The sequence below is a fragment of the Tachysurus fulvidraco genome, chromosome 13, assembly GCF_022655615.1.
Source record: "Tachysurus fulvidraco isolate hzauxx_2018 chromosome 13, HZAU_PFXX_2.0, whole genome shotgun sequence".
Taxonomy (NCBI): Eukaryota; Metazoa; Chordata; class Actinopteri; order Siluriformes; family Bagridae; genus Tachysurus; species Tachysurus fulvidraco.
This window is the reverse complement of record NC_062530.1, coordinates 4,374,785-4,399,362: the sequence shown is the minus strand read 5'-3', so window position 1 is coordinate 4,399,362 and position 24,578 is coordinate 4,374,785. Positions and strand designations below refer to the sequence as shown.

General features: G+C 38.2%; 1 protein-coding gene across 1 annotated transcript in view; it reads left to right on the top strand.

Annotated features, from left to right (window-relative positions):
* hcn4 (hyperpolarization activated cyclic nucleotide-gated potassium channel 4) overlaps nt 1–24,578 on the top strand; it is a 96,228-nt gene that overhangs the window by 35,476 nt on the left and 36,174 nt on the right. The window contains exons 4-5 of the mRNA XM_027159254.2: nt 14,159–14,320; nt 16,109–16,327. Coding sequence (XP_027015055.2) covers nt 14,159–14,320; nt 16,109–16,327 — 381 coding nt within the window. The remainder of the gene's footprint in view (nt 1–14,158; nt 14,321–16,108; nt 16,328–24,578) is intronic.

The following is a 24,578-nucleotide window of genomic DNA, read 5'->3' as shown; positions in this document are numbered from 1 at the left end:
TATGACATTTTAACTACTTTAAAAGTGGATAAAGCTTCAGCATTATGAAGTTATTCAACTTACATTGGACTTAAATTCAGAATATCAGAAACGTAACAAAAAACCCTCAAAACTCTTCCATAAGTATTCACCCCCCTTTGAACTGATTCAATTTATTTCACACATATTCACATGTACTTATACACATACACATCCACTATATTAGATGAGTCTACACAAAATAAGCCAACATATACTGTAGGGTGGCACTGGAGGAAAAAATCTATAATGTTTACCGTTAAAAGAAACACATAATTATTAACCACCTTGCTGTGAACGCAATAAATTTACCCAAAATATCTGATACAAAGTCAAATATCTCAATCAAATATTTTTTGGTTTGTTGGTATTTAATTCAAGAGCACCATTTTTTCCCCATGTTGCTATAAATTTTTTTAAAACCTTTTTAAAATCGTGACACGATTCTCATTTTCTTGTCTATATTCTGTACTGTGCTATAATCTTTCGTGTCTTGAGTTAGAACCTATTTACTGTGGTTGGTGTTTTGCTGTAGTAGATCTTGCCAGACAGGTTAACGAGGCATGATATTAAATAAAGAAGAGGATTTTAAAGCATATTTCTTCCAGCAGTTTGATCCTGATCATGTGCTCTTAGTGCTCTCCCCGTGTCCGTGTGGGTTTCCTCTGGATTCCCTGGTTTCGGAATAGGTGGATTTGCCACTGTAAATTGTTCCTAGGTGTGAATGTGTGTGTGTGTGTCTGTGTGTGAGTGTGAGTCTATGCAGGGTGTATTCCTGCCTCACGCCCTGTGTTCCCTGTGATAGGCTCTATATCCACCACGACCCTGACCAGGATAAAGTACTTACTGAAGATGAATGAAGACAGGAAGTAAAGTCTAAAATAGATTAAAGTGAGCATTACAGTTGGCCTTTGGCTGTGATCCAATTGTCCCTCAGAACAAAGTACACTTCAGTGAGTGGACCAGAGACTAAAAAGTCTTGGAATGGAGGTTATCACCATGCTTGCTCTCCTCTTTCTCCTCTACGCTTCACACACACACACACACACACATGCAGTGCTATAAAATGCTCAGTTCAACTCCTAACGGATGGATATTTGCCACGGTATTTGAGAGCTCTATATTTATTATATCGAACAACGCACCCTTTTAATGACATCCATCGTTTAACAAAAGAGATAGGCTGTTATACTGAGTAATACTTTTACATAAATATATGCAGCTCATATATCAGTTCAGGAAGATAAACAAAAATTTTCAGATGGAGCCTGCTAATATTAGCTCATAATTCTGCCTTCCTTTCCTCCTGCAGGGACTGTGGGAGTGTAATTAAAGCAATAATTAGAAATGTTCCCACATCTCGAGGTGAATCCTTGAGCAGAGTCTCGAAGGTGCGGAGTGCGAAGTGAAACCTCGCTTCCCAGCTGGGGCTTCATTTAGTCAGGACACACTCTGCTTTGAGACGTTCCAGTTCGAACCAGTTCTCATTAAAACGGCACATTACATATCATTAATAAGGGGAAATCTTTTTGAACGTGATTGAGCTTTTTCACGTATTTCACATCATACTGTATTTCACAACGTGAATGATGCAGAGTGATGAGAAGGATGAAGATATTTCAGGGGAAGGGGGGTGGAAGCTAATTAGCAGTGTTAGCAAATATATATACAGTATATATGTACATTTTCAACCATCTAAAGAGAATTAAAATTAATCAACGAGAGAGTTAATCAGCTCAGAGATGCTACCTTAATGCTAGACTTGGACATGGTGGTTCAGCCCTAATTACCCTCAAACTGGTGTTTTATTCCTCCGGCAGAATAAAAATCACATCACTGGACATTTTTAATCAGTATAAACAAATGGTTACTTTTATTGTTGATCTAAAATGAGTCAGGACTCTGTTAGCTTTCAGTGCGAGGCGGTCGTTTTTTCCTCTTTTGGATAACCTTACACAGAATTATAGTGGCTGAAGATAAACACCTTCAGGTTTTAGCTGCTTGGGTAATCTCAGAGAGCAGAAATGGGTTTAATATCACCATTTACTTTCAATCCTTTGTGTGCAATAAAAGGAAAAATCTCCCGGATGCTGCTGTAGACTTAGTGTCCTCTGTCAGAAGACTGAGTTGTAAGGAAAGCTTTGTTTGATAGGCTTCCATGCTGTGCACTTTAATTTTCATAATGAATGATTTAGTAGCTATTTGTATGATGCTATTTGCCTTAAAAACAACTAGAGTGACATTTCTGGTTGACTGAATGATTTATAATTTGTGATAGGGATAAAAATATTTATGCAATATAAATCTTTTCATGACAGGACTGTGGCATAACTTATAGAGAAGTACCTCATTTTTAAATACAAGTTCCTCATCCTCATTTTAGTTTAGTTCTGAAGCATGATCTAGGAAAATAGCTACATTTAAGAGACTGACTTACATTTTGTATAACTCAGGGTTAAGAGCCTTGCTCAGGGGCCCAGCAGGAGTAAGTTGGTGGGCCTGGGATTCAAACTCATGACCTTCTGATCAGTAGATCAACACCTTAACCACTAGCCTACCACATCCCTTCTGCCCTTGTATTTATTTGTATAATCATATACTCAAATACTCAAAGGGGATGAGACCAATATAAAAAATGGATAGACATACAGCCCTTAAAGTCTGTTGACGGTTAATGGAGGTGAAGCTGAGCATCAAAATATATTTTTTTCTTAAGGTTACATTGACCTCTGTGATAATCATACATCATTTCTGTTTGATGACGTAAAATTTTTGTTGCATTTTTTTTTTTTTTTTTTTGATAAGCAACAGTGCCAATCATGACCTCATCTCACCCGCCAGGCCGTCTGCTCCAGATGCTCCAGACACCAAACAAGGAATGGCTTAACTGGTCATGCTACCAACTAGAGCTGGAAGATGGTGGGCAGCAATGTGACAGGGATAAGAGTGACAGAGATAAAATGCTCCTAAGTGCTACACAGTAAGCATCACACTGAAGAGGGCTGCCACGCTGCCCCTTCACTCTGACAGCTGGTTCACTGTAGCTGTCATATTTCACCGCAGCTAAAAATAAGACGTTGCCCGGATGTCCTCCTCCATCGACGGAGCATGGAGTGGAATCAAATTAGTCAGCATGTGATTAAATCAAATTCGAATCAAAGCACTAATGACTGACCTCCGAGAACAACCACTGCACCAGACGCTGGTGACGTCACGGTTCGCCCCATGATGGCTATCAGACCTGAGCTCTTAGGGTCGAGTGTCCATGGACAAGATTTGAGCGCATTAATGAAGGAGGTGTTTAAAATGCTGAAGCATCCCCTTTAGGCCAATATTGTTTTAATAACGGTGCTTAAACCCTCTCTTTAAGACCGCAAGCAAATCCCAAATCAGCCGAAAAGATTTAACAAAGATGAAGTAGGTGGGCGGGACCATGACAGACAATTATGCAAGGCGGCTTGATCTTGGTGTATGGAGCTTTGGAGGCTGGACCATCTGTATTTGTTTATGATGTGGAGGCACAGAGTCTATCTCTATTAATATTGTCATGTGGGAAAGTTCAGGTTTTATGGCTTATACTGCTCCAGTGCTCATTTTTGAGGGACTTATCCGACATGCCCAAACTCGCGTACTTCACTGGAGTGGCTGGCCGATTCTTAATATAATCACGTAGTTATTGAAGAAATTCCACTGATTAGCTTTTTAGGTTTCATTTTTACCCACTGACCTGGCACCTTTGTGAGACTCTGTCCAGTTTGAGATAATAGAAAAGCATGAATAGTGTATTGTGAGCTATACAAAGAGCCTTGGCAGTTCCAGTGACGAGTCATTCACAAGGGAAATGTGCCTTGACTGAAATTAATATGTTCAGTAAGCCGTCTCTCAATACTTACATAAAGAATATGCAAGGCCATTGCAGGGGTTCATTTCAGCATTACCTTACAAGCTACAACCAAAACACCCGCTTTTATTCAATTCATCCATTTATTTCTATCCAAAGAGGACGTAAATTTGCTTGACATTGTTTCGGCATATAAATTTGCTGGTTGAACCACACAGTGCATAACTTTATACACCCTTAATAATCTTCTACTTCTTTCGATTTTATCCCTTTAGGGATCACCACGGCGAATGATCTGTTTCCACCTAACTCTATCCTCAGCATCCTCTACTCTCGCACCAATTAACTTCATGTCCTCATTTAACACATCCATATATCTCCTCTTTGGCCTTCCTCTTTTCTTCTTCGATGGCAGCTCCATCTCCAACATCCATCTACCAGTATAACCATCTCCCTCCTCTGTACACGTCTATCCTCTCTACCTTGCCCCCAAAACAGCCAACCTGAGCTGTCCCTCTGATGTGCTCGTTCCTAATCCTGTCCATCCTCATCACTCCTAAATAGAACCTCAACATCCTCATCTCTGCTACCTCCATATTTGCCTCATGTCTTTTCCTCATTGCTACAGTCTCTAACCCATACAGCAGAGCTGCTCTCACTACCGTCTTCTACACCTTTCCTTTGATTCTCACTGACACTCTTCTGTCATACGACACTCCTGACACCTCACAACCCACTCCAACCCACCAGCACTTGCCTCTTTACCTCTTTTCGACACTCCCCATCATACTGGACGGTTGACCCCAAATAATAGTATAATAAACAGATGTAGGAGACTCTAATCAGTGATGCTTTCTGTTAGTTGATGTTTATTTACAGTAAGATTAATGGAAGGCGTCTCCAATGACAGTGCTTTCCGAGAGTCTTTTTCGCTTTCTGTTTTCCCGGTAACATTAACATGACAAGCTGCTTATTTCCTCTCATTAGCGTGGAAAGTGAGGATAAAGATAGGCTGTTAAAGGAAGAAGAGTTTACAGCTTCATGGTGTTTACATGAGTATTAAAAGGAACGTACATGTTTAAATGTGGTCAGAAAACATACATAGTTACAGAACCATAATTAAATTCAACAGTAAAAAATATGTGCAATGCGTACCTGTTTTCTTTTTTCTCTGATTTTCTCTGAAGTCTCATTTCAAATACACTTTTTGTCTTCATTAAGGATGTGTAAAAGATAAATGATTTAGTTTTCCGGCTGCTTCACGGCTCATGTTCTCACAACTGCCTGAGATCTTTCTTAGGGATGTGTGGATGCAGCACACGGCCCTTTAATATCGACCACAGCGAGGTTTATTCATCAGTTAAATAAATAACTATGACCTTTTGTTGTACTGAAAACATCACTACAAAAAAACTGAGACTGATGGATTATGCATAATAAGTAGAACATTGCTTACAGCACATAAAGTTTTAGAGGAATGGGCTTGAAAAGTTAAACTAGTGGCAGCAAACTGGGCTTCAACTGCGTTAGCGATAGGGCTAAAATAATGTGCTTATTATTTGGATGTGTTATTATTTTATTATTGTATATATATCTTAGATATTTATGAAAAGACTACAATAATGTCATGATACGTGTTATTTTGTGTAGATCTTGGTTTGTTCTTAATGGAGGGCAAGATTGGAGGGAAAGATGCCTTGCTCCAGGTCACCTCAGTCGTGGCCGGCCCGAGACTCGAACCCACAACCTTAGGGTTAGGAGTCAGACTATCTATGCATTGGGCCACAACTTCCTCAAATTACATATTTAAGTAGAATAAGATGAATTTCAAGAGCAATTGAAAAAAAAAAAAGAAGTGTATGTAGAATATTTGGGAAAAAAAAACATGAGGAAAATCTTAATATATGGATTTAATTATTTATTTACTGCTATTTTAGAATACAACATAGAACAATAAATAATAAAATAAAATAAAATAAATCAAAGATGGGGTTATGTGATGTGACAAAGGGAGTTGATGCTACTGTTTAAACAATCTCTCCTACAATCTCTCTCTCTCACGGGCTCATTTTAATTTCCATTCAACTTTTAACTTTATAACAAGCTTTACTCAGGAGGCTTTAAGAAAGTTCCCAAATAGACCAAACTCCCCACTGCTTGAAACAACTTTTTGTATTTTAAATAATTAAAAAAATGTTTTTGAAATCTGGGGTGCACGGTGGCTTAGTGGTTAGCCTGTTCGCCTCACACCTCTTGGGGGTTGGATTCCCGCCTCCGCCTTGTGTGTGGAGTTTGCATGTTCTCCTCGTGCCTCAGGGTTTTCCTCCGGGTACTCCGGTTTCCTCCCCCGGTCCAAAGACATGCATAATAGGTTGATTGGCATCTCTGGAAAATTGTCTGGAGTGTGTGAGTGAATGAGAGTGTGTGTGTGTGTGCCCTGTGATGGGTTGGCACTCTGTCCAGGGTGTATCCTGCCTTGATGCCCGATGACGCCTGAGATAGGCACAGGCTCCCCGTGACCAAGGTAGTTCGAATAAGCGGTAGAAAACGATTGAATGGATGAAAAAATTATGATGGGTGTGTCCAAATGTTTGCCTGGTAATGAAGGTTATGCACTTCTTTTTAACTCATTTATCTCAGGATTTGATCCATATTAGTTACTATAATTATTAATATTAATAATGATCTTTAAAGCAATACATTTCACTAAACATTTGCGTGATGGCTATACTTTCTTTTTTACTTTTTTTTTTTTTAAATTGCTTCACATAAATTGCTCTTGCTATTCCCATTACAATAAATAAATATATAAACATATATATCCTGTACCGCTCCCTTTCTACACCCACTCCTGTTGTGGAGATGAATCCCATTTCCCAAGTGTTAATGGAGGAGCTCTCCATCTTTGTTTGGCCTCTTTGTTTCTAAGACAGCACTAAAGGATTTTCGGAGAAGCTCTATCTGGAGCGAACATGAGCATATGACAACCAGTTTAATCCATCTGCCACATAGCGTCGAGACACCAAAGCCTTCTTTCTGAAGCTGTGAGAATGAATTCTAACACTGTTTGCTGCGCAGTGTGTGAGTAATTGTCTTGGAATTCACGTGGATCAATCACACCGAGCATTCATCATCATTAGTAACAGTGACAGCCAGCACCAGATGCTTCAGCATTGTGAATTTCCCCAGCTTATACTGAGATGAGCCAGTTTATTCACAGATCTGAATTTGCCAGTTTCAAATAGGAGTCCTAGTTGTCTTGCAACTTATACGCACTATGCATGTATCTCACTTTGGTTAGAATTTGAAATTCTATTTGGTGAAAACTTTTTTTTTGGATGACATTACTTGATAATACTATAGTCACAAAATCTCAAAAGGTACAGAGCAAAAGCCAATAACTGGCCAATGGAGTAGTTGGAAAAAATACTCCAGCAGAGCAAATAAATGTCTGTATATAATTAAATATACAGTGTTGCAGTGGGGCTCAATTATTAAGGTTCTGGGTTGTCAGTTGGAGGATTGTGGTTCAAGCCCCAGCACTGCCAAGCTGCCCCTGTTGGGTCCTTGAGCAAGGCCCTTAATCGTCTCTCTGCTCCAGGAGTGCTGTATCATGGCTGACCCTGTGCCTCCAAAGAAGGGATATATGAAGAAAGAATTTCACTATGCTGTAATGTATATGTGATATACACTTTTCTACACATGAACCGACTCGATTTCCCTTATTTTTTTACATTCATTCATTTTCTACCGCTTATCCGTACTTCTTGGGTCACGAGGAGCCTGTGCCTATCTCAGGCGTCATCGGGCATCGAGGCAGGATACACCCTGGACGGAGTGCCAACCCATCGCAGGGCACACACTCTCATTCACTCACACACTACGGACAATTTTCCAGAGATGCCAATCAACCTACCATGCATGTCTTTGGACCAGGGGAGGAAACCGGAGTACCCGGAGGAAACCCCCGAGGCACGGGGAGAACATGCAAACTCCACACACACAAGGCGGAGGTGGGAATCGAACCCCCGACCCTGGAGGTGTGAGGCGAACATGCTAACCACTAAGCCACCGTGCACCCCTTATTTTTATCCAATCATATACATTTATGTACTTTATGTAGGTAAAAGCAGAGTTTTATTAGACCAGAGACTAGCTACATAGCTAGAGGTGCCGGCTGATGAAGTGAAGAGATTTAAGTTTCTTTAGTTTAAGTTTAGTTTATTGTCCCTGAGCAGATTCAATACGTCTGTGAAATGTAAGTGAAGGCTAGTCAAATGTAAAGCACCCCTCTAACAAAACTGCAAAAATAAAAACTTCCATTTTATTATTTATAGTCATATATTATTCCATGATGGTTAAGACATTAAAATGTAACTGTTTGCACCGTACAGTTATGTCTGTTGTTTATCCGGGCCAAGAAGAGTGTTGTAATCTGAACCATTGCAAATGTTAGTTGAATACAGTACAACAGCTATAGACAATGATAGAGTTCTCTCTTGGAATAATATTTAAGCAGGGACACGTTTAATTGTTTAAAAAAAAAAAATGTCAAGACATAGTTTTGTAGTTCACTGTCCATCATCTCGCATGCTATATGTAGCTTTTTGAGATAAAGTGAATAGATAAACTAAGCAACAGTAGAAAAGCACAGAGAGTGAAAGAAAGGAGAAGCTCTTCCATACCATCTTCCGCATCACCCACTGACTCCATGATTTATACATTCCTAGAAAAGTCTCTCACTGTTTGGAGCTCAGATGTACAGAGTTGCATTAAATCTAATTCTTCAGACCTCAGTCGGTATAATAACCCGACATTACAGAAGATTTCAGCAATTTACCAAGAGAATTTTACTCTCTGATTGAGTCAAAGCCTCTCTTCACTTTGCGTTGCTAATTTATTAACTCTGAAGATCGACGAGTGAGAAAGTGAAAGCGACAGAGAGAAAGAGCGAGCGACAGAAGGATCAGTCCCTTAGCTGAACCCAATTACGTCTAATGGCTTCTGCTCTTTCATATTACCATTTTTATCTGAGATTTGCATGCTGTCATGCCGGTCTGGCTGGAGAGCCCTCGGGTCCTTATAAAAGTTGACAGAGAGGCTTAAGGACAGCTTATATTGAAAATCAAACGTAATCATTTTTTAGGCCATATTTCAGTTGGGTCTTGATCAACTGGTACGTTCGGAGTACTGCTGATCAGACATGGAAGAACTTGTTTCGTCGGTGGAGGTTCCTCAGGGTTCTGTTATCTGAAAACACAAACAAGAAATCATAATAATACTTACACATCCACACACTAGATGCTGGACAGGGAATTTAATGGTTCTTGTACTAAAAATACTTGAAATATTCTGTGAGAATTTCTGTGTATACTGTATAATATGTAAAGCTGCTATAACGTAAGCGCTAACGAGAACTTGCTTCACAACTTTAGATGCAGCTATCAACAATTGCTAAAAGCGTTTTCCTTTTGTACTAAATGTTTAATAATGTTAGCGTTGAACAAATTTCTGTGGTATAATCTGAATTAAACACTGTTTGTGCTGTTGAAGGAGAACCTACAACTTGCCCCATTGACCTGTATTGACCCCCTTTCCTTATCAACAAACCCTGCTGTGTTTAAATCAAAACTTTCCCCCACTTATCCAATCTCTTGCAGGAAACCACTGGGATTTATAGACAAGACAGAAAAATAGTTTAATTTTCTGAATTGATTTGTGTTTCACATGCGCTAAAGCAATCATATTTTATCCTGACTCTGTGCTTATTATTCATTTATTCATCCTAAAGCATATTATTCAGCAAGTAATATGAATTATTCAGTAACTAAATGTAGCTAAAAGGAAAAGGATGTCGTTACAAAAGAGCCCTGAGAGTTCAAGGGGTTAATTCAGCTAACCCGAGTTGCTTTCAGCCACAATCAGGAATTGACCGGATTTAAAAGACAGGGCTTTGTGTAAATGTGAGATTGACGTAGAGTTGTAGATTTCCTAGAGACCATAAACATCTCTTAATCTTTGTCCATGTTTCCATGTTGTGGATGAAATTCCAAGTGAATTCAGTGCTAAATATTATTAAAAAAATATTAAATAATCATTGAAATCAATTTTGAATGATAATATCCTGTTTTATTTAATATCCTTATTTAGCTTAGAGCTCTCTCTCTCTCTCTCTCTCTCTCTCTCTCTCTCTCTCTCTCTCTCTCTCTCTCTCTCTCTCTCTCTCTCGCTCTCTCTTTATTTATTTATCGATCTATTACTTAGTCTTTGTCTCATTGTCTCTGTTTTATCATAGTACCACAGAATCACTTCCTAATTAATGCTATCAGTGAACGCGTTTACAGCTAGTTAATGCTACAAAATGGAGTTTACTTCCAGTCAGAGGAGCCGAAACCGCATGCCGTTATGTGTTCGCAATAGAGCTTGAAAAGAGCAATTGGCATTTTGCAAAGCAAATGGGCATCTCATGCTGGAGGGGGGGCAGTTTAGGTAGATTGAGTGAAAACGTTGCAATCAGGTGAATGACTCCACTCGGAAAATATAAATGTGCCCGAGGTTAAATGCTTTGAATAAACACAGAGAGAGCTTGATGTCTTCTCTCATGCAAAAAGAGATGGAACTTTCTATCTTGTGCACTCTCGATACTCGTCTTTATGAGCTGGGGATTGGTATCTGGCAGTGATATAAACATGTGTCTTTAATATCACTGGGTATCTCATGCAGTATGAGCCATATTGCTACCACAAAAATGGAACAAAAATCATAATTTTGGTAATTTCCTGATTATTTACAAATATCCAAATGCTCATTCAATCGTGTCCCACCAATTAATTAATCATGGCTAGCAAAAATGCTTCTCTTAATTATAGCTAATCGAATACATTTGGTCTGCTTTGCTAATTCCTTCTTTATTTAGTTTAACATTTTTTGTTTGGAAATAATTGTTATTTTCAGGTTGTATGTTCTGAAAGTAACTGCAATTGTAAACATGTCAGTGATATTAGCAAATTTCCTCAAAGTGGCACATTTCTTTATAGGATAACTGCTAAAATGTTTGCCCAACTCTGATGCCTAATGTGTTAGCAACATAGCTAGTTATCAAATGATGGCAAGGTCAGCCATGTTTCCATCTAGCTAATGCTATCTAGTTCTTCACACTTCATACAACTAAAACTAGCAGAGGTATTTTAAAGTTCCTGGCTAGTGATTGGTTAGTTGTAGGTTCAAATCTCTTTTCATATCTGTTTGTGATGTAAAGAATAAAAGAGTAAAATTAACCAATCGTGACCACTTCACTTGGGTGTGATGCAGACAACGGCAAAGCATCGCAGAGTTACAGATCTCACAGTCTAATTTCAGTCAGGACCACTTGAGTCAAAATAAAGACAATTCTTTGAAATATTTACATTTTTTATTTGCAAGCTTATGAAATTTACATTTGGCGGTATGGCTCTGTTCTGAATTCCCCTTCCTTTTCATGAGCTCCATGAAAGCTAGTCAGGGAGCAGCAGCAGCTTTGTGGGGGGACAATCTCCCATTAACTGGGAAAGCAGTCTGACAAAATCCCCCCCCCCCATTTAGAACAGAGCCTGCATCAGTGACAACAGAATGACACTGATTAAGTTATACACAGTTCCAAGGCGGAGCTAGGGGAGGAGCTAGGGGAGGAGGTGGGTTGCAGCAATGCAAAGGAAACAGCCAAGCAGACAGACTGATAAAAGCATTTAAATAGGGCGCCCTGTTTGAAATGGACCAATAGCGTGCTTAGGAATCAGATCAGCTGATGGGCGGGGTTTGAAAATTGACATCAGCTGATAGCCGACTATATGGCCTGCCTGAACTGACGCTGAACGCTATATTTTTAGTCGTATAATATGTACTAAAGTGTTTTTTTAAAGAATGGCACAGCGTACATTTTATTTTTAGTTAATTTAATGTTAAGGAAGACGTTTGTGTTATTACTTATGTTACAAAGGTTACAAACAATCAGTCCATCACCAACCACTTTTTAGACTTTCCAGAAATCATATAAGGGAAATAAATAGCACTGTTATGTAATAATATCTTAATATAACTCACTTTTGTAGCTTCTAATAATGAAGGGACATCCGTGAGTTTTGTTAGCGTGAATCAATTTTTTTGTCTTTATGTCCTAAGGGTATGCAAACTTTCATTAGGTAGCGCATAATGCATTGATTAAAAGCCGATGCTTCTAATTCAATCTGTATTCTTTGAATCCTGTTGCACAAAAGAAATAAAATGAGTAAAAAACAAAGCATATGGAGTTTAATTACACTGACAGGTGGCAGGTGCTTGTATTGGACAAGAGAAAGAGATTCTAGGAGAGTTTCTATGACTTATATGAGTCACTGTAATTGATTTATAAGGCTCTTCCGAGAGAACATCGAGTGGATGAGTGGCTTTTAATATGGAGAGATGCAGTTAGCAGCACACGCCATGACCTAAATAGGATTAAGTAGCTTTAAATTGTGGCGTCCATTAACACTCATCAGCTTGCATGGGCGTCCGGGAGCATCCCATGGGTGCAGTTAACATTAGGATTAGCAGACCTTGCCTTATCAGCATCCCCCTTTCTCTCTCTCTCTCTCTCTCTCTCTCTCTCTCTCTCTCTCTCTCTCTCTCTCTCTCTCTCTCTCTCTCTCTCTCTCTCTCTCTCTCTCTCTCTCTCATTTGGGAGAGAAAAGTGGAATGACCCTGCACATTTTTGTTCTATTCTGCTGTCATTATTTAAGAGGTTCATTAGTGATCGTCTCCCTGCTCTGTGTAAGCTTAAGCCTTATTCTTGACTCGTGGCCCTAAAATGAGGTTTTACACACACATACACACACACATGCATATATACACACGCTCCCAGAACAGAGAGCCATTAGTGGCATCTGTGAAAAGCAGGAAAAAAGGACAGTGATTATATAATGGAGAGCTCGTCGTTACAGGCACCAGCGTTTTTGTGACTGAGAGCACAGTGGCCTGGAATTCGAAGCAGATTAACGGAAACATAAACTAACCCATTACAGGAAAAAGCCCTCACAGCATGAACCAGGAATATGACCTTGAGCAAGGTTTAAAAGCTTGAGAGTCTAAAGCGAGAGGGGGAAAATATACGAATGGAATGCAGTGTGATTTTAGCATTGAGGTTGAATATCTAATACTTGCAAGTGACACTAACGGTTTTCTGATCCGTCATACAGTAATTTTGGGATTAGGATAAAGAAATTAAGCTACATGAATGAATGAGTGAACGGAGTACAATTTAATTGAATACAGTTTAAATTGAAGCTCTATGTGTCTCAGAGGAAGCATGTGGTAAGCTTCACTCTCCCCATTTGGTAGATGTCATTTGATTATCAAAATTAGCTAGTATATACAGTAGGAATCGGTAATGACTACAATTATTTAAAAAAAAAAAAGAAGTTTAAAGTCAAGCAGCAAACAATGAAAAGAAAATCTTTTGTGAAATAAAATTGCAATCCTAATTTAAAATTCCGTGGCAGTGAAATTATGGGTTGAGAACCTATTTAATGTTGTGATTGATTGATTAGAGGGACAATGAGGGCATGGATAGGATTGTCATGACTGTGTGAAACCAGCTTTGGGCTGCTGATATAGTGCTTAAAAATGTTTGAAGAGGGTGGGCATTTTAGCCCACATTGGAGCTCGCTCATTATGTTTAATTTGATTCATAAAAAATGAGGAGTAATTACCAACATATTTATTTCTTTCTTTCTTTCTTTCTTTCTTTATTTATTTATTATATTTTAAAGATCAGACCTCTGTTTATAATTTTTTTTTTACATATATTAATAATGATATCAATTATTTTGAAATGTTTAGGATTCAGAAAAACAAAAATAATTCGACTTTTCAGTCATTTTTCCTTTGTTAAAATTTTGTTACAAATATTTTGAGAATCGAATCAAATTGTGAACACGTGATGGAATGAATAAATAGTGTGTGTGTTAATCATATCAGTTTATGTTATCCTACACCTGACACTTCTTTACTGTTTCTCTTTAGAGTCGTACTGGATATGTAGCCTCGATAGCAAAAATAAAACAGAGTTAATATTCTTGTCCATTTTTAGATCAGAATTTATGAGGAAAGTAAACCCACAGGGAGACAAACTTACTGAGCTCTTCAGATTTAATGACTCTAATAATTTACTATTTATTGCTTCTTAATTTTGTCTATAAACAGCTTCATTTAACATCAGAAGCCATTAGTGGAGAAATCAAAGACAGCAGACTCACCACTTAGATTTGTCTGAAATTTGTTTCCCAGATTTTCCATATGACATATGACCTGGCCAGTGCGATGGTGCGTATCGTGAATCTGATTGGCATGATGCTCCTGCTGTGCCACTGGGATGGCTGCCTGCAGTTCCTTGTACCCATGCTGCAGGACTTCCCTCCCGACTGTTGGGTCGCCAAAAACAAGATGGTGGTGAGTATTTTCAGATGGTTCCTTAATCTCAATCAGATTTTTTTTTGTTTTTGTAGAGGGTTCATGCTGTCTCCTCCTCATCTCATGTGATTTCTGTTAATTACAGTACTCAACCTGTGCATGTGCTCAAGCTGAGGTTCATCTGTTCTGTATTTCTTTCATCTTTGGTCTATTCCTTTTTGTACAGTATTTTCCGAGATTCATTTCAATAGACAGAAAAAGTTATCAGACTTTCTTGAAGGTGACATTTTACAAGGTGTGTTATTAAAATAAAATTGTCAAGGAGAAATGGAACAGATGCTAATTTTTTGTAAAGCCCTACTTCAATATCAGTCAAGTATTGACAATTTTCCAGTGAGCACCCTCGCTATGCTTTAATTTTGTGTTATTGTTAGTCAAGAGGTGTTCCTTTTTTGAGAGGCCCTGGTGCTCAGGAGAGTGACGAGAGAGCCTGGTCTCATTACAAACTCTCTTCCACCTGGTAATTGAGTTCCCTTTCCAGTTATATAAACAAGCTGCTGAACACCTGAGGTGTGACCCTGGATCACCTGCATGAGAAGGACTGGAGTATCCAGCCAGGGCTCAGATAAGAAATGGCTCGTGTGACATTTGATTTATAGCCAGAATTCACCAATGAGGCTTCTGGGAACTTGTGGGCTTCGGAGGTCTAATGGTGATTTGGTCATTACCTTACAGAATACCTAAAATAGCACAGATGCATCAGAACTGAGTTATAAAGGCTGATCAGATTGAATGTAGGTCACCCAAACTCTGAGGGTAGAACAAGTGCATTGTGGGATGATGAAGCATGCCATGGAGATTAAAGAAATACAAGGTAGAAATAAAAACGTGTTTAAATGACAAGAAATTACAGTTGTCCAAACATCCTCCAATTTTGTCCACACTTTGGTCACCTTACAGTTCTCACCCACCAGCTAGCTTTCAACCAGGTAGGGTAAAGACTAATACGTGCTTTCTCTGAGACACTTGGATTCACTTGACTGCATCTTTTTAATCATGCGGCATCATTGGTCAGCATAACAGACACAAAAGATTACAGTTGTAAACTAGCAGCATTGCCATTCTAATGGACAAGATGGGAGTAGAAGTACTGTTTTGGTTATAAATAGCCTATTGGCTCGCATTGCCATGATCATGAAAAGTATATGCCATCTTTCCCACTCAAAGAACAAATATGCTTCCTTAGCTCCTGGTGATGGACGGCTATGGCATTGTGGAGATCTCACAACAATAATGTGTTTCTGTTGTGCCATTGTGGAGCTCAAGTTACTAATGGTTTTGTTTTTTTCTTCTGTTACACCAATGTTATTAGATGCAACCCCAGTAATTAATGTACTTGTTAGACATATGCAGGATATTATTGCACCACGTCATCATTTCTTTTCCAATCTGGCAGCTCCTTTTTTGGAATTCACCTCTACACAAATTAGTTTGAAAGCAATTTGGACATGTCTCCTGAGGAAAGTACTGGTATTGATTTCCACATAGATCCAAAAGAAAAAAACATGTATTCAAATTTAGGGACGCAATAAAATCTGTCTAGCCAGCTGACCTGAATTCTTCACATTTTCCCGGGCCTTTATGTGTTTCATTCACATTCTGCATGCTTAGCATGTGTGGTGCATTTCAGGTTCTGAATGCCACGGTCCAGAAACACCTGCTATGGCCGCCTCAAGCGGCCCAGACCTCAGAGACTGTAGTGCTTGTTGACCTTTAACATAGTGTGTGTGATGGCCTCAGGGTGTGTGTCCCTCTTTCCCCCTGCAGAATGATACGTGGGGCCAGCAGTACTCGTATGCCCTCTTCAAGGCCATGAGTCACATGCTGTGCATCGGTTACGGCATGTATCCTCCAGTGGGAATGACGGACGTTTGGCTCACTATCCTCAGCATGATTGTTGGAGCAACATGCTATGCTATGTTTGTGGGCCATGCCACGGCGCTCATCCAGTCTCTGGACTCCTCACGAAGGCAATACCAAGAAAAGGTAAGTAAGTTGCTTTGCTGAAGGGAAATTATATCAAAACGAGTGGAAGGTCATGCTAAAAGGAATTCAGGAAGTAAGAGTTCATTACAGAATTTTGACTAATTGCTTCATTTAAAAATTAGATCTATCATTCTTCTCTAAATACTTTATAGTGTAGAACTAAGCAATAGAAATTGCATTATGAAAGATAGAAAGAATTAACACTGTGTTCAATATCATATCCAATATCATATTTTAACACATCTTGTTGCTCTCATTTTAACCCATTTTGACCCACTTTGGTTTCCACATTTACGTTTCTTTTTGGGTATGAAAAGAATGATTGGTTCCACTTGTTCTTTGTTTCAGTCTTTCACATTTTCCATGTCCCATGTTTACCTTACTATTCGATGTACGATGGTTTGTGTGGTTCTACAAATGATTTTTTATTGCTGTTATTTATTTATTTAGTGTTGTTAATTATTTCGTTAATTTTTTTAGATTTTCTAAGAGCTACAGTTTTCTGATTATTATGTAGATTTTTGGCTAGGTTTCCTGTTATGAATTTTCCTTTGCTAAACATTTCATCAATTTATTATTACATTTAAATGAAACCATTAAGTCAATTTATGCTACTGACCTCTATATCTTAGTAGAACATATGGTAATGAATTGCAAGTTTTCAAGTAGGGCATTTGTAGAACTTGGTATGAGGGAACAAACCTTAATACTGGATAGAATTAGTGACCTTTTTTTTTGTGGTAGAAAGACACCATTAAGGCTTAGCGATATACTTACTTTCACAGCTCAGCTTACACAATACAAAACTAATTACAATGCAATGTCAAATTAATCACCACAACCCTTATAACCTAATCAGTATACTATATGTCATTTATTTGGTATGAAAATTTATATAACATGGGAAAGATAAAAGACATATTCTTATAAAAGTTTGCTGGATTAGATCCCTGTGAGAATGTCGCAAAACATGAAACATACTTTTAGCATCACTGCTAACTGTAGCTTTACTGTTTTAAATTTTCAGAGGTTTTTCATTTACATTAAATTTGCTAGCATAACTGACTAGCAGTGTACATAAATGGCTAACTTGAGTATGTCATCTAGCTAGCTCTGCTATCTATCTTGGTATCTCTATTAAATTAGAGCTAAATTTATTTGTGTGTGTGTGTGTGTGTGTGTGTGTGTGTGTGTGTGTGTGTGTGTGTGTGTGTGTGTGTGTGTGTGTGAGTGTGTTTAAACTAAGCTGACTTTCAAAGTGTGTCAAAGAGTTAAAATGCTGCTACTTCTAATCAACCTTTCCACTTCCTCACACTTTAACTATATTAGCTTTGTATCTGTAGTGCAAAACTAATAAAACAAATGTAGTTTGGACAACAGCCATATCATTGTGGTTGACTGCATTATAATGATAGGAAAAAAATCTAATCCTTTAACGCATCCAGAGTTCCTAGATTAGAATTGATAGCAAGACACACGGGGTACTGTGAACCCAGCACTCACCTGAAGTGGTGGACAAAACTGCATGATGCCAGCATGTGGCAATTCTCCACTCTCTCCCTGATGCCTGCCTCACCCTGGGTATGGCAGGTATAATAACGAGTAAAGCTGCCAGCCTGCCACATGGCCCACCATCTGTGGAGTAAGCTGGAAAGATGGAAATGGAGAAGGGGAGATAGAGGGAGTGTAGGTGCTCACTGGGAAAGGGAAGGAGGGTCATATTGGGTGTAAGATGCTGCCAAAAGATTGATGGGAAAGAGTAAAAAAACTGCAGAGAGAGACAGAGAGGGGGGGGGGTGGATGAACAAGACGGGTGAGTTTGATAGATAGAAAGAGGGAGAAAGTGATGTAAATAAATACTGAACAGTTATTGAAGATTGTGGAAGGACATACAAGAAGAACTATAATTGAGTGTCACACGCAGTTATGCAGGTCAGTTAAAATCGTTCAGAACACCAAAAACAATGAGAAGCCAAAATAAAAATAGTGATAGCAAATGAAAAAATAATGAGAGTGGGTTTATACGATTTTTTAACTAACAGCTAACAGCTAGATGGATGTGCTCTTATAGGAAACTAAAGAAATGTGCTCCTCTTACTCTATAACAATTTGCCCAATGATTTCTTTCCATTTACAGTTACATCTGATGTTAAAGAAAAGCCATAAAGTTCATCATTTTTAACATTCCTCAAAGATTTTTCTGTGGCAAAAAACTTAAAAAGTTGAAACTCTGACTGTTACAGAGTGCAGACACTGGAGACTGCTCAGTTTTTCCTTCATCTAATACTTACATAATATGTTATACTTACATAACGTATTAAAAAGTTTAGCAGACGCAGAAGCAAGAATGAGCCCTAATACCGTCACTGTAATCTATCTGCTGTTACACATTGCTGCAGTTTGTATGGTGAAAGTTAGTGATTAGCATTAAGCTACTTTGTATCAGAGCTATTATCAAGATCGCTAACAGAGAATTGTGAGTAAAGCTGACCAGTTATCTTTAGTTAATATTTGACTAAATTCATGGGTAACTACTAGTTTACTACTAGTCTACTAGCGGTACTAGTTTAGGGTTAGGGGTTAAGGTTAGTGTTAAGTTACGGATAAGCATTAGGGTTAAGGGTGAAGTAACTGTTAGGTTAGGGCAGGGGTCGGCAACCCGCGGCTCTGGAGCCGCAAGTGGCTCTTTCATCCCTCTGCTGCGGCTCCCTGTAGATTTGGAAAATAAAAATTACATTTAAATTTATTTTAGTTAGTTAGTTAGTTAGTTTAAAAAAAGTAATTCTAAATTCTAAGATTATGATGCACTCGTAACATTAAAATAAACCGTGTTTAATTTTTTTGTCGCTCAAAATATGCGTCATAACTGCCGACTTGTGAAATCCGACACACAGAAGCCGGCAAGTTAAAATTTTGAGGTCATGCAGGGCTGTCAGGTGTCACACATTGAGAGTGACAGTCACGCATGTGGGTCTTTTATCGCGCTCTCCCGCCACACATCATATTTCTCATGCAGAAAAACTTTTTGACTATTTATCATATATTTAATAAGCTGCAGCGACCAAAATCCGCACCGCTGTCTGGAACCGCGCAGGAATCAAGCGCGTCTCCCCTGAAGTTATTAGTCGAGCCTGACACTTATCAGCCAATCAAAATAGAGGCTACACAATAGCCAATCAGAAAATAGCAATATCTGGGAAAGATTTAACCCAACAACCAATGAAAAAAATTGAGGTTGCGGGGGGTTGGAGATGTCACGCTTGCCTGTCTTCAAAACTTGAGAGCCGAAGATGACTCAATTAGACATTGAACATTTTATTTGAAAGTAACCTTCAACACAGCGTCTTTTTACTTAAGGTTAGTTCAAACTGTTCAAAATATTTTTTTAAATAAAATTTAGTTTACTCGGTAGCACTTCATTGATTTTATAAATGCAACACACTACTGTTTTTTTTCTATACTTTCCATAAGGGTAAAAAACGATATATGCAGTGTTCTCTTCATTTTAGATGTCAAATGGGTTTTGTGGCTCCCTGTGTTTTTTTTCTGTGGGAAACGGGTCCAAATGGCTCTTTGAGTGTTTAAGGTTGCCGACCCCTGGGTTAGGGGTTTGGATTAAGTTAGAGCTAGGTTAGGGATTAAGGTTAGGTTTTACACTTTAACTTGAATGAACATTTCAATTTAGGATTTAAGTTGAGTGTTTGCACTTTTTTCCAACTTCTGATGAATACACAAAGTATGAGGCATTTGGTGAGCAGCGCTGTTAGTCTCACCATAGACTGTGTTTCTATGCAGACCTTCTTATTTATACCGAAATACAGACACTAGACATGTGTTTATGCCAGACAGTGAATGTGTTTGAGAGCGAAAGCTGAAGGAATGAGAAATTAGAACAGAGAGGTGAGATATTCAGTGAGATGGTGAGAGAAGCCTTGAGTGTGAAGGAAACTGAAAATTTCCATGAGTCCTTGAGCTCTCAAAAGTATCAAGAAAAAAAATCGGACCTGCATATTTGCTATGTTTTGTTATGCAGGTTTCTTCGAAGCAAGGATTCAGATATAAATTATTAAAACCATCGGGTTGTTGATCATTTCGCCTGTGAGCCCATGAAGTGAATAAGTGAATGTAGCTGGTCAAAGTTACAGCAGTTGCCTGGATCCCTGACATCACTGGGTTTAATACTACTAGCTTTATATGCTACTCAGACTGAACTAAACCATAAAGAGTCATTGGGGACAATCAGGTGCTAATTCAGCGTTTCCTTGCTACTTTTGCTTATTGATTAAACTCTTTTTGCATGTGTATATCTCAGCATAAATGTTGCAGATTTACTTTAAACAATATCCTGCTTCAAGCTGATTTTTTACATTTTTAAATTAAGTCATATTAATTACTGTGGACTTTCATCCAAGTAGTATTTGTACCAAATTTGTATTCAGTTAATTAAGTTCATTAAGATTTGGTTCGTATAAATGTCATCGTTTTTGTGATAAAGGTGGAGCATTTATATTGCAGACTTGTGTCAAAATAAAAGTCTTCCATTAAAGGAAACATATATACTGTATGTGTGTGTATCCTCAATTTAAAAATCCCCTCTGATTCCTTTGACCACATTTCCAGATCATGTTCTGATTATTACATGATCGAATAATCGGTGAGGCACTAATAAGCCTTTTGGGGTTATACTGTACATGATATGTAATTCTAAAAGAGGAAGTCACCCTGAAGTGGAAAGTGAGAACATGGAGTTAAGATGAGGATGTATCTAGGACTAATGTGATATAATCTGCTAGCTTGGTTAGACTTATAGAGACCAATCAAGTATGGAGTAAGATAGTTTTATTAAAAAATACATGAAAAGATTGTATGGTGATTTATTGGTGAATACAAATTATTATTATTATTATTTTCCACATCCACTGCACATTACTTACACATATGACATTTTGTGCATTCAGGAATCCTGGGAACTAGTTTTTTATTGAGTATTTACGGAATAATGAGGTTAATGATAGTCCTAATACATTCATTCGTTCATTTTCTACCGCTTATCCGAACTTCTCGGGTCACGGGGAGCCTTTGCCTATCTCAGGCTTCATCGGGCATCGAGGCAGGATACACCCTGGACGGAGTAGTCCTAATACACCTCTTTTTTAATGTGTAAAAAGTATTTTATCCTTATTGTTCTCTCTTTGTTGTGAACTGGGTTCGATTCCCGGGTATTGAGTTAACTCTCAGTGCCGGTCCTAAGCACGGATAAAATGGAAGAGTTGTGTCGGGAAGGGCATCCGGTGTAAAACCTGTGTCAAGTCAAATAAAGAGAGAGAGAGTGCGAGATTTTATTGATCACGGAGCAAATTCAAGAATATGCGGACCAGGTGATCCATTGTGGTGACCCAAAGAGGGAGCAACGAAAGAACAACAACATCATATCATATCCTTATCAAATGTTGTCAAAGTGAACAATGTATTTTTCAGAAAGATAAATAAGTAATTTAATTAAATTTAATTATTTAATTATTTTACAAAGATTCAGGATCTCTAGCAATTTTCATGTTGAACCTGAGCAGAACAGACTGGTTCAAATGGTGCGCTTTGCCCAGTTGCCTCAGCCAGTTAACTGATTGACCGCACGCTATTAACGCTGTTACCTTGATGGCCGCCATTCCATAGCAACCTGCTCCCATGGAAACAGTGCTCGTTACATGTCTCATTTGTAGGCAGCCCCCTCGGGCCGGGCTGCCTGCAGAGGGGATATTAGTGTGGTAAACAGCGATTAATATTTCAGGTTGAGGCCTTTTAATTCATTTCTCTTTGAGCGTGGGTTATGTTGATTAATGCTACTTCACTCATCTTTTTGTCTCTGTGAGGATAAAGAACAAGAGGCTGGAGGGTCAGCCTGATACTCTGAGGTGTGTTTTAGCACATGCTAGGTAGGTAGATTTACCAGAGATGTAAAACAAATTGACAAAACAATAGGTAGCTTTACAGTGTATGTTAACATGGACAGGCCAGTTGTGATTATAACTGTTAGCTTTGTTGTCGCTAACAAACCCTTAGCTAGTTACTGTGCTTAAGAAGGTTTATTTTTTCTATCTATTTCTACTTTTCAAAGGAGTCACGAGTTCACTGTGTAAATGAGAAGATTCAATATGAACAGCCCAGAATCATTTTCTACAGACATGATTGTTTTCCGAAAGCTGTGTTCTCGAGTTGTGACAGATGTGTTGGTGTGTTCGAAATTCAGTCAGGAGTCAGTTTTAAGTGTAATTACTGTGTAATTCTTCTTATACAGTTCATTTTTCTTGATGTTTTTCTGTCTGAGGGAAATGTTTCTATAGCGCAAATGTCTTTACACTGTCTGTAAACATAAAAGCTATACGCAAGCTGGCTAAATAATTAACCTTATCATTAGCTAGTTTAAACCTGCCGTGTTCTCTAAACTTAAACCAGTTAAATGAAATTTTCAAAAGGCTCTAATTTTTTTCTTTGTTTTTATAGTCACTATGACATTACTCTGTGCTACATGCTAGCCAGCATAAGCCATGAGGCTTATGGAACATTTAGCCAGCGTGCTGACAGAAATTTACTGCTAATATAATGCTCATTTGTAAATAACTCAATTTTAAAATCTCAAACATTGAGTGAGCAATTTTTCCAATTAATAAAGAAGTAGAGAATTGCCAGTTGTGCCAGTTGTTTGTGAGGGTTTACCAACTTGACTAGCCTGGCCTGTTTTTTGTACCGTACACAGCTCATTTTTCCAGCAAGGAAGTCTCAAAATGTCTAATGAAGCTAGTTTATTAAAACATATGCCACTGACAGCAATTCTGTGTGTATTTATATATTTTTCATTTTTTTGTTTGAATGTACAAATGTTAGCATAGCAGAGTAGTTAAGTTATTTTCCATTTTACAGCTCATACCCATTAACAGCTGCTTCTGGAAATGACAGAAAATGTGTGACATTGGACCGTCACCTGCAAAAAAGAATCTAACTAATTCGGGTGGCCTGATTGGGTAAAAAAGCACTTCTCCTTACCATTTTGTTTTCACTGATGGAGTCTACATACTGTATGGAGAAATGCAAAGTGAGCAGTAGTTCAGAATATATAGATGAAAATAGATAGATGAGAAAAATAGACTCGAGCCACGAAGAAGTAAACAAATCGGTGAACTCATTTTTCTTTACTCTAAAAATTGTCGTGTTAGCAGAGAAGACAAATTTAGATATAGCCAGGAAGAAAGTGTAGCACATAGCTACTCTATATGCTGTGCATAATTTAGAAAATAGTTTTTCTGTCTTATTTAATTAATCTTTTCCTTATATATACTTAATTTAATTGAAGTTTGCTTGAGTTTGATTGAAATTATTGTAAAGATTGCTTGAGATCCCAGTATTAATTAATTAATCATAGTGACTGCGGAATAATTAATTCAGTAGTAACGTGCCAATAAAACTATTAGCCGCTAGCCATTTGCAGGTTATGTTGCTTAGCAACCTTATTGCATGATGCATACATTCATTCTTTTTAAATATCATTCATAATTAATTCAATTTTCATTGTATGTTGGATTTTATTATGATTGTTACAGAATCTTCACCAAAACCCAGACTGGCTCCATGATGTAATACAGTATGAGTGTTGGATGATTTATGCGATGATTACAAACCAATAATGGTTATATTTTATGGTATATAGATTTATTAAGGGATCCCTGAATGAGAAAAGCTCTGTACTAGAGTTTGATCTTAAATCAATAAGACTTTCAAGGGTGTGTTTTACTGTGGGTTTTTTTTCAGTCAAGGTTGTTCTGCTTGTTCTAGTAGTAGAGATGTGTAAGTATTTAGAGGCAGGATCCATGATCCTGATTTAATAACAGAATCAAGCCAGAACAATCCAAAACATAAAACAGGAGCAGGGTCGATAAACAGGCACAAAGTTAGTAATCCAAAGAGACCAAATAACAAATCAAATAATTCCAATAGGGCAAAAGAAGCATGCAAAAATAGGCAAATAGGCAAAATAATACAAATAGGCAAATTAGGTCATACACAGAAATCACAAAATGGCATAAAGCAATATAAAGGCTTGGTATGCAGTGGACGGACAATACTTTGCGACGATAAGAAGCTTCGCTGCTACTGTATATTTATATCTGCCAGACTGGAAGTGAACTGGAAGTGTGCTGCTGGAAGCTGAAAGTGTCAGTACCTGGGTGAGGGTTCCCTATGGAGGGCAGGAGGGGGG